The 16,679-nt window shown below is 71.5% G+C and overlaps 1 protein-coding gene across 3 annotated transcripts; it reads right to left on the bottom strand.

The window, feature by feature from the left end:
• Window positions 1-155: 155 nt before the first annotated feature.
• Window positions 156-12,446, bottom strand: MAP3K12 (mitogen-activated protein kinase kinase kinase 12). Of its 3 annotated transcripts, XM_059871959.1 has the most exons (13): window positions 12,103-12,446; window positions 10,152-10,335; window positions 8,352-8,543; window positions 6,698-6,856; window positions 6,285-6,443; window positions 5,885-5,993; window positions 4,505-4,614; window positions 4,227-4,343; window positions 2,952-3,089; window positions 2,056-2,494; window positions 1,784-1,854; window positions 1,434-1,686; window positions 156-329 (listed from the first exon to the last, which is right to left on the bottom strand). In XM_059871959.1, the coding sequence occupies exons 1-13, from the start codon at window positions 12,428-12,430 to the stop codon at window positions 237-239; spliced, it is 2,352 nt and encodes a 783-aa protein (XP_059727942.1). In that variant the 5' UTR covers window positions 12,431-12,446; the 3' UTR covers window positions 156-236. The 3 variants fall into 3 exon arrangements, with proteins under 3 accessions (XP_059727942.1, XP_059727941.1, XP_059727943.1); XM_059871958.1 differs by lacking the exons at window positions 10,152-10,335; window positions 12,103-12,446 and having other exon boundaries at window positions 8,352-9,621; XM_059871960.1 differs by lacking the exons at window positions 156-329; window positions 1,434-1,686; window positions 1,784-1,854; window positions 10,152-10,335; window positions 12,103-12,446 and having other exon boundaries at window positions 2,099-2,494; window positions 6,698-6,932; window positions 8,352-9,621.
• Window positions 12,447-16,679: the final 4,233 nt, after the last annotated feature.

Here is a 16,679-nt window from a genome sequence, read left to right as displayed (position 1 = left end):
GCTCTGCCCCTCACTCCCCCTGGCACCTCCAGGAGTGACAGAGACCCCTCCCCGTGCCCCCGGGGGTGCCTTCAGCAGGACCTGCAGGCACAGAGGGGGGCCAGGACCCCCTGCCCCATTTCCCCCCCCGTCCCCCCGAGGCAGCAGCCGCAGTAGAGAGCGATAGATATTTATATAAATATTTGGGGCTGTACAAGTGAGGGAGTGCAGGGCAGGGGGCTCGGGGGGCACGCAGGTCACAGGCCCGGGGGGGCTGTGGGCCGGGGGGGCCCCTCGCCGCTGCCTGAGTGATCCAGCTCTGCACTGTCACAGTCCGAGTCCTCGGAGACCTGGGGACACAAACGGGGCTGGGACATCCCTCGTGCTGGGGGAGAGGGACCCCTGCCCTTTGGGACCCCCACCCCAGGGGTCCATTCCTGGGGGAGAGGGACCCCTTCCCTTTGGGACCCCCACCCCATGGGCACCATGCCTGGGGGAGAGGGACCCCTGCCCTTTGGGACCCCCACCCCATGGGGACCTTTCCTGGGGGAGAGGGACCTCTGCCCTTTGGGACCCCCACCCCATGGGCACCATGCCTGGGGGAGAGGGACCCCCTTCCCTTTGGGAGACCCCCACCCCAGGGGTCCATTCCTGGGGGAGAGGGACCCCTGCCCTTTGGGACCCCCACCCCATGGGCACCATGCCTGGGGGAGAGGGACCCCTGCCCCTTGGGACCCCCACCCCATGGGCACCATGCCTGGGGGAGAGGGACCCCTGCCCTTTGGGACCCCCACCCCATGGGCACCATGCCTGGGGGAGAGGGACCCCTGCCCTTTGGGACCCCCACCCCATGGGGACCTTTCCTGGGGGAGAGGGACCCCTGCCCTTTGGGACCCCCACCCCAGGGGTCCATTCCTGGGGGAGAGGGACCCCTGCCCTTTGGGACCCCCACCCCATGGAGACCTTTCCTGGGGGAGAGGGACCCCTGCCCTTTGCCACCCCCACCCCATGGGGTCCATTCCTGGGGGCTTTGGGATCCCCCTTCCCTTTGCCACCCCCACCCCATGGGTCCATTCCTGGGGAGAGGGACCCCTGCCCTTTGCCACCCCCACCCCATGGGGACCTTTCCTGGGGGAGAGGGACCCGTGCCCTTTGGGACCCCCACCCCATGGGCACCATTCCCTTTGCCGACCCCATCTGGGGGCTCAGGGACCCCCCACCCCATGGGTCCATTCCTGGGGGAGAGGGACCCCTTCCCTTTGGGACCCCCACCCCATGGGCACCATGTCTGGGGGAAAGGGACCCCTTCCCTTTGGGACCCCACCCCATGGGGTCCATTCCTGGGGGAAAGGGACCCCTTCCCTTTGCCACCCCCATTGGGGGGCTCGGGGGACCCCCACCCCACGGTGACCCTCCCCGGGGGTGCCCTTGGGTGGTGGTGGGGGGGGTCTCACCTTGGTGGGGCTGAGCCCCCCGTGCCGGCGGCCGGGCCCCTCGGGCGGGGCCGCGTCCAGCGGGATCTCGGAGCCCTGGGACAGCAGATCCTCGGAGCGATCATCGGGGCGCTCGTCCGTGTTGGTGCTGCCCACGTCGGGGGTGGCACTGTGCGACGGCTCGCTCGTGTGGCCCTCGTCGCCGTCGCCGTCCGAGAAGTTCTCCGAGCTGAAGGTGGACAGCGACTGCCGCTTGCTCATCCCCGGGGGCCACCTGGGTGGGGGCGAGGGGGGCGCGCCGTGAGGACGGGGTGGGGGGCTCCGAGCAGCCCGGAGCCCTCCCGGTGTCCCCGGGCGGGGGTCGCACCCACCTCTGCCGCAGCGGCAGCTCCACCTCGCTGTCCACCTCGCCCTCCTCCTCCTCCGACGAGACCCCCCGTTTCTGGGGGAGCAGGGAGGGGGTGTTGGGGTCCTCCTGAGGCCCCTCGGGAAGGACCCTCGGTCCTGACCCGCCCCCCACCCCGCGAGGGACCCGGGAGTGCTGACACCCCCTCCCTCCCCAAGGAGGAATCCATCCCCCCTCCCACGGCCCTGGGGTCCCCCCCACCCCCCCCAAAAGGGACGCAGGGGTCTGGGGTCTCACCTGCCCGCGGGTGACGGCCGCCCGGTACAGCAGAGCCGCGGGGGTCAGGTGCTGCCCGGCCCCCCCTTTCCCCCCCCGGCCGGCCCCGCTCTCCCGTTCGGGCTCCCCGGGAGTGGGGGGCTGCGGCGGGGGGGACCCTTGGGTGCCCGTGGCCCCCTCGGGTCCCGCGTCAGGTACCGTGGCCGGGGGGGCACCCGCGGCCTCCAGGGTGCCCCCGAGGATGTCGGGGCTGGCGGCGGTGGCGGGGGGACCCCGGGGGGTTCCGGCCTCGGGTCCCGGCTCCCCGCAGCCCCCCCGGGGCCCCGCCTTGCGGTGGCGACCCTTGGCCCGGCGGCTGCGCCCGGGGGACGGGGGACCCTTGGGACACCCCGGCAGGGCCACCTGCGCCATGGCCGCGTCCAGCTTGGGCAGCAGCACCTCCGGCTTCAGGATGTCGGGGCTGGGCACGGGAGGGACACGGGCGGGGGTTGTGGCAGGGGGTCCAGGCACCGCGACCCCTGGGACATCCGCAGCCGCCAAGAGCTCCCCTCCCTCCCCGGGACATCGGCGTCCGCAGCCCCAGAACTCCCCCAAAGGACCCCAGACCCCACTCCGAGGTCTGGGGAGCATTTCTCCCCTCAAGAACCCAGACACCCCCCAGTCCCCCAAACGACCCCAAATCAAGATCCCCCAACATTTGCACACCCAGAGCATCACCCCCTCCCCAAAGAGCCCAGACACCCCCACCCCAAAGAACTCCATCCTCCCAGTCCCCTAAACGACCCCACACCCAGGTCCCCAGACCCCCCCCACGGGCTGCACCCACACGTCCGTGCTCCCCCAACCCAAATCCCCGGCACCCCCCGCCCCAAACGCCCCAAGGTGCCCCCCCGAGGGACCCCAGACCCCCCACTCACCGCTTGCCGTGGGGCGAAAGCTTCTGGGGGACGTTGCGCTTCTTGATGAGGGTCTCGACGGCGTTGCCGTGCAGGAGCCCCCGCGGCACCCGCGGCTTGAAGAGCCCGGGGTAGCGCTTCTCCAGCGCCTGCTCCCGCCTGCCACGGGCCACGCGTGGGCACCCGCGCCCCTGCCCGGGGCACGCGGGGCCCGGGGAGCGGCCACGACCCGGGGGGGGAGCGGCCACGGCCGGGGGAAGTGGGCACGGGGTCAGGGATAACCATGGGGGGGACAAAGGGCTGGGCATGGGCAGGGAGTGAGCGTGGGATGGGCACAGAGGGTGCTGGGGGTGCTGTTTGGGGGTGTTATTTGGGGGGGGTGCTATTTGGGGGTGCTCTTTGGGGGGGGTGCTATTTGGGGGTGCTCTTTGGGGGGGTGCTGTTTGGGGGTGTTATTTGGGGGTGCTGTTTGGGGGGGTTCTGTTTGGGGGGTTCTGTTTGGGGGGTTTTATTTGGAGGGATGCTCTTTGGGGGTGTTCTTTGGGGGGATGCTGTTTGGGGGTGCTGTTTGGGGGAGTTCTGTTTGGGGGGGTTCTGTTTGGGGGGTGTTCTGTTTGGGGGGTTCTGTTTGGGGGGTGCTTTTTGGGGGTTTTATTTGGGGGGATGCTATTTGGGGGTGTTCTGGAGGTGGGGTTCTGTTTGGGGGTGTTCTTTTGGGGGTGCTGTTTGGGGGAGCTGTCTGGGAGGGTTCTGTTTGGGGGGGTTATTTGGGGGATGTTATTTGGGGGTATTAATTTGGGTGGATGCTGTTTGGGGGTGTTCTTTGAGGGGATGCTGTTTGGGGGAGCTGTTTGGGGGGGTTCTGTTTGGGGGGTTCTGTTTGGGGGTGTTCTTTGGGGGGGTGCTGTTTGGGGGAGCTGTTTGGGGGGTGTTATTTGGGGGGATGCTGTTTGGGGGATGCTGTTTGGGGGGTGCTGTTTGGGGGTGTTATTTGGCCGTGTTCTGGGGGGGGTCGGTTCTGTTTGGGGGTGTTATTTGGCGGTGTTCTGGGGGGGGGTCGGTTCTGTTTGGGGGTGTTATTTGGGGGGATGCTGTTTGGGGGGTGCTGTTTGGGGGTGTTATTTGGCGGTGTTCTGGGTGGGGTCGGTTCTGTTTGGGGGTGCTATTTGGGGGTGCTGTTTGGGGGTGTTATTTGGGGGGATGCTGTTTGGGGGATTCTGTTTGGGGGTGTTATTTGGCGGTGTTCTGGGGGGGTCGGTTCTGTTTGAGGGTGTTCCCTGGGCGCTGCCCACCCACCTGAGCAGCTCCTTCTCCTTGAGCTCCAGCTGCAGCATGAGGGCGCTCAGCTCCATGTAGAGGTTGTTGGCGCGCTCCAGTTTCCGCTCGTAGTGCTCCCGGATGTCCAGCGCGTGCCTGGGGACACGCGTGGCGTCAGAACCGGCCGGGGGACAGGGACAGCCATCTCATGGGTCGGCAGGGACAGCGACCCACAGCCCACCCTGTGCCCCACCATTCCCTGGTGCCCCATCCCCCGTCCCTTCCCAGTGCTCCCAGTGCCCCCAGCACGGCCCCACCGCAGCTCCTCGCGCCGGCGGTTGATCAGCTCCTCCTCCAGCCGGTGCAGACACGTCCCCTCCGACTTGATCTTCTCGAAGTGCAGCTTCACCTCCTCCCGCCACTCGGCCTGCGGCACAGGGACAGCGCCGCCGCTGCCACCGGGCTCTGGCCACCGCGGTCTCCAGCCACCGCAGGCTCCGGTCACTCCGGGCTCCGGCCACCCCGGGCTCCGGCCATCACGGGGCTCCGGCCACCCCGGGCTCCGGCCTTCCTGGGCATCCAGGGCTCCGGCCACCGCAGTCTCCGGCCACCACCGGGCTCCAGCCACCCCGGGCTCCGGCCATTCCGGGCTCCGGTCACTCCGGGCTCCGGTCACTCCGGGCTCCGGCCACCACCGGGCTCCGGCCACCCCCCGGGCTCCGGCCACCACCGGACTCCGGCCACCACCGGGCTCCGGCCACCCCGGGCTCCGGTCACCCCGGGCTCCGGCCATTCCGGGCTCCGGCCACCGCGGGCTCCGGCCATCACCGGGCTCCGGCCACCACCGGGCTCCGGCCACCGCGGGCTCCGGCCACCGCGGGCTCCGGCCATCACCGGGCTCCGGCCACCACCGGGCTCCGGCCACCACCGGGCTCCAGCCACCCCGGGCTCCGGCCACCCCGGGCTCCGGCCATTCCGGGCTCCGGCCATTCCGGGCTCCGGCCACCACCGGGCTCCGGCCACCACCGGGCTCCGGCCACTACCGGGCTCCGGCCATCACCGGGCTCCGGCCATCACCGGGCTCCGGCCACCCCGGGCTCCGGCCACTCCGGACTCCGGCCACCCCGGGCTCCGGCCACCCCGGGCTCCGGCCACTCCGGGCTCCGGCCACTCCGGGCTCCGGCCACCGCGGGCTCCGGCCACTCCGGGCTCCGGCCACTCCGGGCTCCGGCCACCGCGGGCTTCGGCCACGCCGGGCTCCGGCCACCGCGGGCTCCGGCCACCCCGGGCTCCGGCCATTCCGGGCTCCGGCCACCCCGGGCTCCGGCCACCCCGGGCTCCGGCCATTCCGGGCTCCGGCCACCGCGGGCTCCGGCCACCACCGGGCTCCGGCCACCGCGGGCTCCGGCCACCACCGGGCTCCGGCCACCACCGGGCTCCGGCCATTCCGGGCTCCGGCCACCACCGGGCTCCGGCCACCACCGGGCTCCAGCCACCCCGGGCTCCGGCCACCCCGGGCTCCGGCCATTCCGGGCTCCGGCCACCACCGGGCTCCGGCCACTCCGGGCTCCGGCCACCGCGGGCTCCGGCCACCACCGGGCTCCGGCCACCGCGGGCATCCAGGGCTCCGGCGGTGCCGGGCACTGCGGGCCCTGCGGTACCCGGGGAAGGGGGTCCTGGCCTGCTGGGGTTGGTACCTGGGATTTGAAGTAGGTCTCCTGGGGGGTGGAGAGGACGTCGGCCGAGGCGATGTCGAGGTGCAGCAGGATCTGGCGGAAGGACGGCCGGTTCCGGGGTTTGCTGTTCCTGGGGGAAGGACACGGCACTGAGGGGGGGGCTGGGGGCTCTGGGAGGTCTCAGGGGGGTTCTGGGGGAGGCTGGGAGTGCTGGGGGGGGTCCTGAAGGGTTTGGGGACCAGGGGCAGAGAAAGGTGCACAGGACACAGGGGGGACACCGCTACAACCGGGGGTCCCCCCTTGCTCTGCCCACGGGGGCAGGCGCCACGTGCTGGCCCCGTCTGTGGTGGGGTCCCCCGTGCCACGGGTGCCCACAGAGCGTCCCCAGGGTGTCCCTCGGGGTGTCCCCGTGGGCACTCACCAGCACTGGCGCAGCAGCACCTTGAAGCCGTCGGGGCAGCTGGAGGGGACGGGCAGGTGGAGGCTGTTGCTGCCCACGCCCCAGATGATGGCCGACGAGTCCACGTCCTTGTAGGGGATCTCGCCCGTCAGCAGCTCCCACAGCACCACCCCGAAGGACCTGTGGGCACCACGGCCCCTGTCACCCACGGTGGCCTCCTGCTGTCCCCTCACCTCTCCCGACTGTCCCCCGTTCCTGCGGTCCCCAACGTCCCCTGGCCCTGCCACGTCACTCCCAGTATCCCCAGCGTCCCCATCTCCGGTCCCCCTGTGTCCTTGAGACCCCCACAACGTCTCCTGTCCCTGCTGCCTGCCACCGCTGTGTCCCCAGGGCCAGCAGAGCTGGCAGTGTCCCCGGTGTCCCCGTGGCCTCACCAGATGTCCACCTTCTCGGAGACGGGCTCGTTGCGGATGACCTCGGGAGCCATCCAGGCCACGGTGCCGGCGAAGGACATCTTGGTGCTCTTGTCGATGAGCTCCTTGGAGGTGCCGAAGTCCGAGATCTTCACCACGTCGTCGTAGGTGATGAGCATGCTGGGGACACGCGCTCAGCGCCACGCCAATGACACGCCACCGGCACGGGCACGGCACCGCCGCGGGCATGCAACTGCTGCGGGCACCACCGGGTCACGGCACGGCACCCGCGGGGACAGCGGGGACATGGGCGGGACAGCAGGGGACAGCCAGCATGGAGGGGACAGTGGTGACATGGACAGGGGACAGCCAGCAGGGAGTGGGGATGGCCAGCATGGAGGGGACAGCGGTGACATGGTCAGGGGACAGCCAGCATGGACAGGGGACAGCCAGCAGGGAATGGGGATGGCCAGCATGGACAGGGGACAGTGGTGACATGGACAGGGGACAGCCAGCATGGACAGGGGACAGCCAGCATGGAGGGGACAGCGGTGACATGGTCAGGGAACAGCCAGCATGGACAGGGGACAGCCAGCAGGGAGTGGGGATGGCCAGCATGGAGGGGACAGTGGTGACATGGACAGGGGACAGCGGTGACATGGACAGGGGACAGCCAGCATGGACTGGGGACAGCCAGCATGGAGGGGACAGCGGTGACATGGACAGGGGACAGCCAGCAGGGACAGGGGACAGTGGTGACATGGACAGGGGACAGCGGTGACATGGACAGGGGACAGCCAGCATGGACTGGGGACAGCCAGCATGGAGGGGACAGCGGTGACATGGACAGGGGACAGCCAGCAGGGACAGGGGACAGTGGTGACATGGACAGGGGACAGCAGTGACATGGACAGGGCAGGGGACAGCCAGTATGGACAGGGGACAGTGAGCATGGATGGGACAGCTGTGACATAGACAGGGGACAGCCGGCATGGACAGGGGACAGCAGTGACATGGACAGGGGACTGTGGTGACATGGACAGGGGACAGCCAGCACGGGCAGGGGACAGCGGTGACACGGACAGGGCAGGGGACAGCCAGCACGGGCAGGGGACAGCGGTGACACGGACACAGAACGGGACACCACCAACACGGACATAGCACCGGCGTGGGACACCAGTAAGATGGGACAATGCCACCATGGACATTGCCCTGCCATGGGACACCGCCAAGGACATGGCCCCACCATGGACATGCAGTGCCACCAGCGTGGCCCTGCTTGAGGTGATGCCACCACCACGTGCACAGCTCGGGCACCACCATGAGCACGGCACGGCCACGGGAGTGAAGCCACCAGGAGTGGCACTGCCAGGGTCACACAACTCAGGGACACGCACTACCACAGGCACAGCACCAGGAGGACAGGGCACCAGGAGGGACACGGCACCAGGAGGACAGGGCACCACCAAGGACAGGGCACCAGGAGGGACACAACACCAGGAGGACAGAGCACCAGGAGGGACAGGGCAGCAGGAGGGACAGGGCACCACCGGGAGGGACAGGGCACCCCCAAGGACAGGGCACCGTCCCACCCCTGCCACGCCATGCACCCACCCCATGCACAGCCCCGCGCCCGGCGGCCCCCGGGCTGCTCCGAGCCCCGTCCCCGGCTCACTTGGGCGATTTGAGGTCCCGGTGGATGATCTTGTGCAGGTGCAGGTAGTTCATGCCGCCGGCGATGCCCATGGACCAGTCGACCAGCAGGGAGGGGGTGACCTTGCGGCCGGCGCGCAGCACCTCGTAGAGCTGGCCCTGGGCGCAGAACTCCATGATGATGCAGTAACAGGGGGCCTGGGTGCACACGCCCCTGCGGGCACAGCGGCACCTCAGCGCCCGCCGGGGCCACCGGGGCCACCGGGGCCACCGCTCCGTCGGGGCCCGCAGTGCTCGCCGTGTCCTGCCCGCCTTGGTCCGTGCCGTGCTGGGGGGCCCCGTGCCCACGGCGTGGCCGTGACCTCTGTGGCCATGCTGGGCAGCGTGTCCATGCCGTGTCCATGCCGTGCTCGTGCCATGCCCCTGCTGTGCCCGTGCTGTGCCCATGCTGTGTCCACGCCACGTCCATGCTGTCCATGCCATGCTCGTGCCATGCCCATGGTGTGCCCATGCCATGCCCATGCTGTGTCCACTCCATGCCCATGCTGTGCCCATGCTGTGCCCATGCTGTGCCCATGCTGTGTCCATGCTGCGCCCATGCTGTGCCCATGCCACGTCCATGCTGTCCATGCCATGCTCGTGCCGTGTCCATGCCGTGCCCATGCCGTGTCCATGCCATGCCCATGCTGTCCATGCTGTGCCCATGCTGTCCATGCCATGTCCTTTCCATATCCATGCCATGCCCATGCTGTCCATGCCATGTCCATGCCATGTCCATGCCATGTCCATTCCATATCCATGCCGTGCCCATGCTGTCCATGCCATGTCCATGCCATGTCCATGCTGTGCCCATGCCGTGCCCATGCTGTCCATGCCATGTCCATTCCATATCCATGCTATGTCCATGCCATGTGCATTCCATGTCCATGCTGTGCCCATGCTGTCCATGCCATGTCCATTCCATATCCATGCTATGTCCATGCCATGTGCATTCCATGTCCATGCTGTGCCCATGCTGTCCATGCCATGTCCATTCCATATCCATGCCATGTCCATGCCACATGCATTCCATGTCCATGCCATGTCCATGCTGTGCCCATGCCGTGTCCATGCCCATGCCATGCCCATGTTCCAGCATGCTCCATGCCCCATGCCAAGCCCGTGCCCCATTTCTGCAGTGTCCCCCATCCATGCTGTCCCCGTGCCCATGCTGTCAGAGTGCCTGCAGTGTCCCTGTGCCCGTGCTGTCCCCGTGCCCGCAGTGTCCCCGTGCCCGCAGTGTCCCCACACCCGTGCTGTCCCCGTGCCCATGCTGTCCCCGTGCCCATGCTGTCATAGTGCCCACAGTGTCCCCTGCCCGTGCTGTCCCCCTGCCCGTGCTGTCCCTGTGCCCACAGTGTCCCCCTGCCCGTGCTGTCCCCGTGCCCGTGCTGTCCCCGTGCCCATGCTGTCATAGTGCCCACAGTGTCCCCTGCCCGTGCTGTCCCCCTGCCCATGCTGTCCCCGTGCCCTCAGTGTCCCCGTGCCCATGCTGTCCCCGTGCCCTCAGTGTCCCCCTGCCCGTGCTGTCCCCCTGCCCGTGCTGGCCCCCTGCCCATGCTGTCCCCATGCCCGTGCTGTCCTGTGCCCTCAGTGTCCCCCTGCCCGTGCTGTCCCCGTGCCCACAGTGTCCCCCTGCCCGTGCTGTCCCCCTGCCCGTGCTGTCCCCGTGCCCACAGTGTCCCCCTGCCTGTGCTGTCCCCATGCCCATGCTGTCCCCCTGCCCGTGCTGTCCCCGTGCCCTCAGTGTCCCCGTGCCCCGGTGCCGGCAGCCCCCGCTCACTTGAAGGTGATGATGTTGGGGTGCTTGAGCTTGCGCAGGTGTTTGATGTCGGTCTCCTTGAGGTCCCGCACCTTCTTCACGGCCACCTCCTCGCCGTGGAAGCGGCCCAGGAACACGGCGCCCTGCGCCCCGCTGCCCACCCACTGCAGGTCCAGGATCTCCTCGAACGGCACCTCCCAGGGGTCTGCGGGCACCGGCGGGCATGGCACGCACAGCCCCCCGGGACCCCCGCCATGGCACCCCCACCATGGCACCCACAGCCCCCCGGGACCCCCGCCATGGCACCCACAGCCCCCCGGGACCCCCGCCATGGCACGCACAGCCCCCCGGCACCCCCGCCATGGCACCCACAGCCCCTCGGGACCCCCACCATGGCACCCCCGCCATGGCACCCACAGCCCCCCGGGACCCCCGCCATGGCACCCCCACCATGGCACGCACAGCCCCCCGGGACCCCTGCCATGGCACCCACAGCCCCTCGGGACCCCCGCCATGGCACCCACAGCCACCCGGGACCCCCGCCATGGCACCCACAGCCCCCCGGGACCCCCGCCATGGCACCCACAGCCACCCGGGACCCCCGCCATGGCACCCCCGCCATGGCACCCACAGCCCCCCGGGACCCCCACCATGGCACCCACAGCCCCCCGGGACCCCCGCTATGGCACCCACAGCCCCTCGGGACCCCCGCCATGGCACCCCCGCCATGGCACCCACAGCCCCCCGGGACCCCCGCCATGGCACCCACAGCACCCCGGGACCCCCGCCATGGCACCCACAGCCCCTGGCACCCCCAGTATGGCACCCACAGCCCCTCGGGACCCCCGCCATGGCACCCACAGCCCCCCGGGACCCCCGCCATGGCACCCACAGCCACCCGGGACCCCCGCCATGGCACCCACAGCCCCTCGGGACCCCCGCCATGGCACCCACAGCCCCCCGGGACCCCCGCCATGGCACCCACAGCCCCCCGGGACCCCCACCATGGCACCCACAGCCACCCGGGACCCCTGCCATGGCACCCACAGCCCCTGGCACCCCCAGTATGGCACCCACAGCCCCCCGGGACCCCCGCCATGGCACCCACAGCCCCCCGGGACCCCCACCATGGCACCCACACCATGGCACCCACAGCCCCCCGGGACCCCCACCATGGCATGCACAGCCCCCCGGGACCCCCGCCATGGCACCCCCACCATGGCACGCACAGCCCCCCGGGACCCCCGCCATGGCACCCACATCCGAGGGCACCCAGGGACTCCCGGAGCACCCCCAGCACCGCCATCCCCACGGTACCCCCCGTGTACCCCCAGCCCTGGCACCCACACACCCTCACCCCTCCTTTTTCCCCCTCACCCCCCTTTTCTCCTCACACCCCCCACCCCTTTACCCCCTTGGACCCTGCTTTGAAGCTCCTTTACCCCTTCCCCCCATTCTTTACCCCTTTCCCCCGTGCCCCCCGTGCCCCCTGCCCTCCCACTGCCCTCCCCATGCCCCCTGTGCCCCCTGCCCTCCCCGTGCCCCCCGTGCCCCCTGCCCTCCCCATGCCCTCCCCATGCCCCATGCCCTCCCCATGCCCCCTGTGCCCCCTGCCCTCCCCGTGCCCCCCGTGCCCCCTGCCCTCCCCATGCCCCCCGTGCCCCCTGCCCTCCCCATGCCCTCCCCGTGCCCCCCGTGCCCCCTGCCCTCCCCATGCCCCCCGTGCCCCCTGCCCTTCCCGTGCCCTCCCCGTGCCCCCTGCCCTCCCCATGCCCCTCATGCTCCCCATGTCCCCGTGCCCCATGCCCTCCCCGTGCCCCCCGTGCCCCCTGGCCTCCCCATGCCCCTCATGCTCCCCATCCCCCCGTGCCCCCCGTGCCCCCTGCCCTCCCCATGCCCCTCATGCTCCCCATCCCCCCGTGCCCCCTGCCCTCCCCGTGCCCCCCGTGCCCCCCGTGCCCCCGGAGCTCACCCTCGGGGGGGTGTTTGTGCTCGGCCGCGTAGGCTTTGCCGATCATGGTCCACACGGGCTTCAGGCACCCGAAGAGCCCCTCCAGGAAGCCGCCCCCGGCCTGGCAGCGCAGGTGGGCGGCATCGGCCGCCAGCGGCCCCGCGGCCTCGGGGCCGAGCTCGGGGGGCCGCGTCCCGCCCCGGCGGGGCCAGGCCTCGGGGGGGGCGCTGGGGGCGGGCAGGACATCGCGCAGGACGCACTGGGTGGGGGTCAGCTCCTGCTCGGGGGTCCCGTCCGACGGCAGCGCCAGCGACGGCGACGGAGTGCGGGTCTCGTGCAGGCAGGCCATGGGGGGCTGGGGGCGAGCGGTCAGCGGGGCACCCCAAACTGGGGGGCGAGCGGTCAGCGGGGCCGGGGCATCCCAAACCGGGGCCGAGTGGTCAGCGGGGCCGGACACCCCAACCCGGGGGCGAGCGGTCAGCGGGGCCGGACACCCCAAACCGTGGCGAGCGGTCAGCGGGGCACCCCAAACGGGGGGGCGAGCGGTCAGCGGGGATCGGGCACCTCGGACACCCCAAACCCGGGGGCGAGCGGTCAGCGGGGCCGGACACCCCAAACCGGGGCGCGAGCGGTCAGCGGGGCACCCCCAAACCCGGGGGCGAGCGGTCAGCGGGGCCGGACACCCCAAACCCGGGGGGCGAGCGGTCAGCGGGGCACCCCAAACTGGGGGGCGAGCGGTCAGCGGGGATCGGGCACCTCGGACACCCCAAACCCGGGGGCGAGTGGTCAGCGGGGCCGGACACCCCAAACCGGGGGCGAGCGGTCAGCGGGGCACCCCCAAACCCGGGGGGCGAGCGGTCAGTGGGGATCGGGCACCTCGGACACCCCAAACCGGGGGTGAGGGGTCAGCGGGGCCGGACACCCCAAACCCGGGGGGCGAGCGGTCAGCGGGGCACCCCCAGGACAGGGGGCGAGCGGTCAGCGGGGCCGGACACCCCAACCCAGGGGGCGAGCGGTCAGCGGTGCACCCCCGGCATTGGGGGCGAGCGTTCAGCGGGTCCGGGCACCCCCGGAACAGGGGGCTGACCCCCACACGTGTGTCACCGCCCCCCCAGTGCCCACGGGACCCCCCAAACACGCGTGTGACCCCTTTGCACACGTGCGTGCCTCCTGCCCCCCGCACACTCGCCCCCTCCTCGCCAGGTCACCCCCGGGCACGCGCGAGCGGCTCGGGGTAAACTGAGGCACGAGGGGTCACCGGGGGGGGGGGGGGGGACAGTCGCCATGGCAACAGCGCGGCCGGCGATGATGTCATCACTGAAATTGGGGGGGGGGGGGGTTGAGTGGCGGGGGGGGGCGGGGGAGGGGCCGAGCGTCACCCCGAGGGACCCGCGGGGGAGGGGGACGCGACCCGCCCCTCCAGGTGTCGCGCGTGTCCCCCCGCGGTGACATCACGTCACACGGTGACGTCATCCCGGTAAGGGATTGGGGCCTCCCCCCCCTCCCCACCCCCGGGGAAACTGAGGCAGGAGCGGGGGGCGCGACCCTGGGGGGGGGTTGGGACAGAGCGGGGGAAGGGCGTCACTTGCGACAGGCGACAGCGCCGGGCCCATGTCGCGACAGCGCAGTGTGGGAGGAGGGCGAAACAGCGCCCCCGCCGGCGCGTCATGTCGGGACACGGCGCCCTGTCGCGACATGGGGGGGGGGGGGGGGGGGTGCGGGGGACGTGGCGTGACGGGGGCGGGGGGGGGCGGAGGGGGGGGGGCCACGGGCGTGCAAAGGGGGGGGGCGCGCTCTCGTGAGGGGCGCGCGCACACGCACCTGCCGCCGTTTGCGCGCGCGCGCGCGTGTAAGGGGTCACGAGCGCGGGCACGGCCGGGGGGGGGATGGGGGGGGAGGGGGGGGGGATGTGGGGGGGTCGCCCGCGTGCACGCGCGCGTGCAAGGTTGGGGGGGGGGGTCACCGCGCGTGCGGGAGGCCGCGCGCGTCCCCTCCCCCCCCCCCCCAACCCCCCCCAGCCCCCCCGCGGCCGAGGGGGGGAGGGGAGGGCGCGGCCCCCCCCGGGCCTGGGGGGGGGGGGTCCCGGCCATGCAGGGGGGGCCCTGAGCCCCCCCCCGGCCCCCGCCGCCCCCTCCCCATCCCGGCGCATCCCCGGCCCTGCCCCCTCCCCCCCATCCCGGCGCATCCTCCCCCCCCCGAGCCGGTGCCGGTACCTGGAGGGGCTCCGGGCCCCGCGCCCGGGGATGCCGGTGATGCCGGGGGGGTCCCGGGGGGGTCCCCGCTGCCGGGGGGGTCCCGGCGGTGCCGGTGCTGGCGGGGCTGGGCCCGGCGGGCGGGGCCGGTACCGGGGCCGGGGCCGCGGTCGGGGCGAGCGGCAAGAACGGCCCCGCCCGACGGGAACGGCCCCGCCCCGGCCCCGCCCCGCGCACCGGAGAGACCGGCACGGGCACCGGGAGCCCCCCCGGCAGCGCTCCGGGACCCCGATGCTGCACCCCGGAGCCCCCCGATACCGCACCGGAACCCCGGTACCGCACCGGGAACCGCCGCAGCGGAGAGACCGGCACCGGGACCCAGATACCGCACCGGCAGAGACCGGCACCGGGGAGCCCCCCGACACCGCACCGGGACCCCGAAACTGCACCGGGACCCGAACACTGCGCCGGGACCCCCGCTCGGCACCGGCACGGACCGGCACCGGGTCGGCCTCAGCGACACCGGGACCCCGGAACGGCACCGGGAGAAACCGGCACCGGGAGCGCCGTGGTTCCGTACCGGGACCCCGATTCTGCACCCGGACCACCCCGCGGCACCGCAGAGACCGGCACGGGCACGGGACCGCTCCCGGGGCCTGCACCAGCACCGGCACCGGCACCGGCACCCGACCGGCGGGACCGGGCGTCAGCACCGGGACTCCAGCGCCGGCCCCGCCGGTGCCGCCGTGACCCCCGCGGGCAGCGGCCCCGGCAGCGCCCGGGGCACCGGGGCCATGCCAGTGCTCCCAGTGCCCCCAGTGTCCCCAGTGCCGTCCCGGGGCCATCCCAGTGCTCCCAGGGCCATCCCAGTGCCATCCCAGTGCCCCCAGTGCCATCCCGGGGCCATCCCAGTGCCATCCCAGTGCCATCCCGGGGCCATCCCAGGGCCATCCCGGGGCCATGCCAGTGCCATCCCAGTGCCATCCCAGTGCCATCCCAGTGCTCCCAGTGCCATGCCAGTGCCGTCCCGGGGCCATCCCAGTGCCCCCAGTGCTCCCAGTGCCATCCCAGTGCCATCCCAGGGCCATCCCAGTGCCCGCAGTGCCATCTCAGTGTCCCCAGTGCCATCCCAGTGCTCCCAGTGCCATCCCGGGGCCATCCCAGTGCTCCAAGTGCTCCCAGTGCCATCCCAGTGCTCCCAGTGCCCCCAGTGCCATCCCAGTGCTCCCAGTGCCCCCAGTGCCATCCCGGTGCCATCCCAGTGCCCCCAGTGCCATCCCAGTGCTCCCAGTACCATCCCAGTACCATCCCAGTGCCATCCCGGTGCCATCCCGGTGCCCCCAGTGCCATCACAGTGCCATCCCGGGGCCATCCCAGTGCCATCCCAGTGTCCCCAGTGCCATCCCAGTGCCATCCCAGGGCCATCCCAGTGCCCCCAGTGCTCCCAGTGCCATCCCAGTGCCATCCCGGTGCCATCCCAGTACCATCCCAGTGCCATCCCGGGGCCATCCCAGTGCTCCCAGTGCTCCCAGTGCCATCACAGTGCCATCCCAGTGCCTGCAGTGCCATCTCAGTGTCCCCAGTGCCATCCCAGTGCTCCCAGTGCCATCCCGGGCCATCCCAGTGCTCCAAGTGTCCCCAGTACCATCCCAGTGCCATCCCAGTGCTATCCAGTGCCCCCAGTGCCATCTCAGTGTCCCCAGTACCATCCCAGTGCCATCCCAGGGCCATCCCAGTGCCATCCCAGTGCTCCCAGTGCCCCCAGTGCCATCCCAGTGCTCCCAGTGCCCCCAGTGCCATCCCAGTGCCGTCCCGGGGCCATCCCAGTGCTCCCAAGTGCCCCCAGTGCCGTCCCAGGGCCATCCCAGTGCTCCCAGTGCCCCCAGTGCCATCCCAGTGCTCCCAGTGCCCCCAGTGCCATCCCAGTGCCGTCCCGGGGCCATCCCAGTGCTCCCAGTGCCCCCAGTGCCGTCCCAGGGCCATCCCAGTGCTCCCAGTGCCATCTCAGTGTCCCCATTGCCATCCCAGTGCTCCCAGTGCCATCCCAGTGCCCCCAGTGCCATCCCAGTGCTATCCCAGTGCCCCCAGTGCCATCTCAGTGTCCCCAGTACCATCCCAGTGCCATCCCAGTGCCATCCCAGGGCCATCCCAGTGCCATCCCAGTGCTCCCAGTGCCCCCAGTGCCATCCCAGTGCTCCCAGTGCCATCCCAGTGCTCCCAGTGCCATCCCAGTGCTCCCAGTGCCATCCCAGTACCATCCCAGTGCCATCCCGGGGCCATCCCAGTGCTCCCAGTGTTCCCAGTGCCATCCCAGTGCCCCCAGTGCCATCCCGGGGCCATCCCAGTGCTCCCAGTGCCATCCCAGTGCCATCCCAGTGCCCCCAGTGTTCCCAGTGCCATCCCAGT

The sequence above is a fragment of the Haemorhous mexicanus genome, chromosome 33 (assembly GCF_027477595.1).
Source record: "Haemorhous mexicanus isolate bHaeMex1 chromosome 33, bHaeMex1.pri, whole genome shotgun sequence".
NCBI classification, from domain to species: Eukaryota; Metazoa; Chordata; class Aves; order Passeriformes; family Fringillidae; genus Haemorhous; species Haemorhous mexicanus.
Note: the sequence above shows the minus strand (reverse complement) of the source record. Positions and strands in the feature narration are given on the sequence as shown.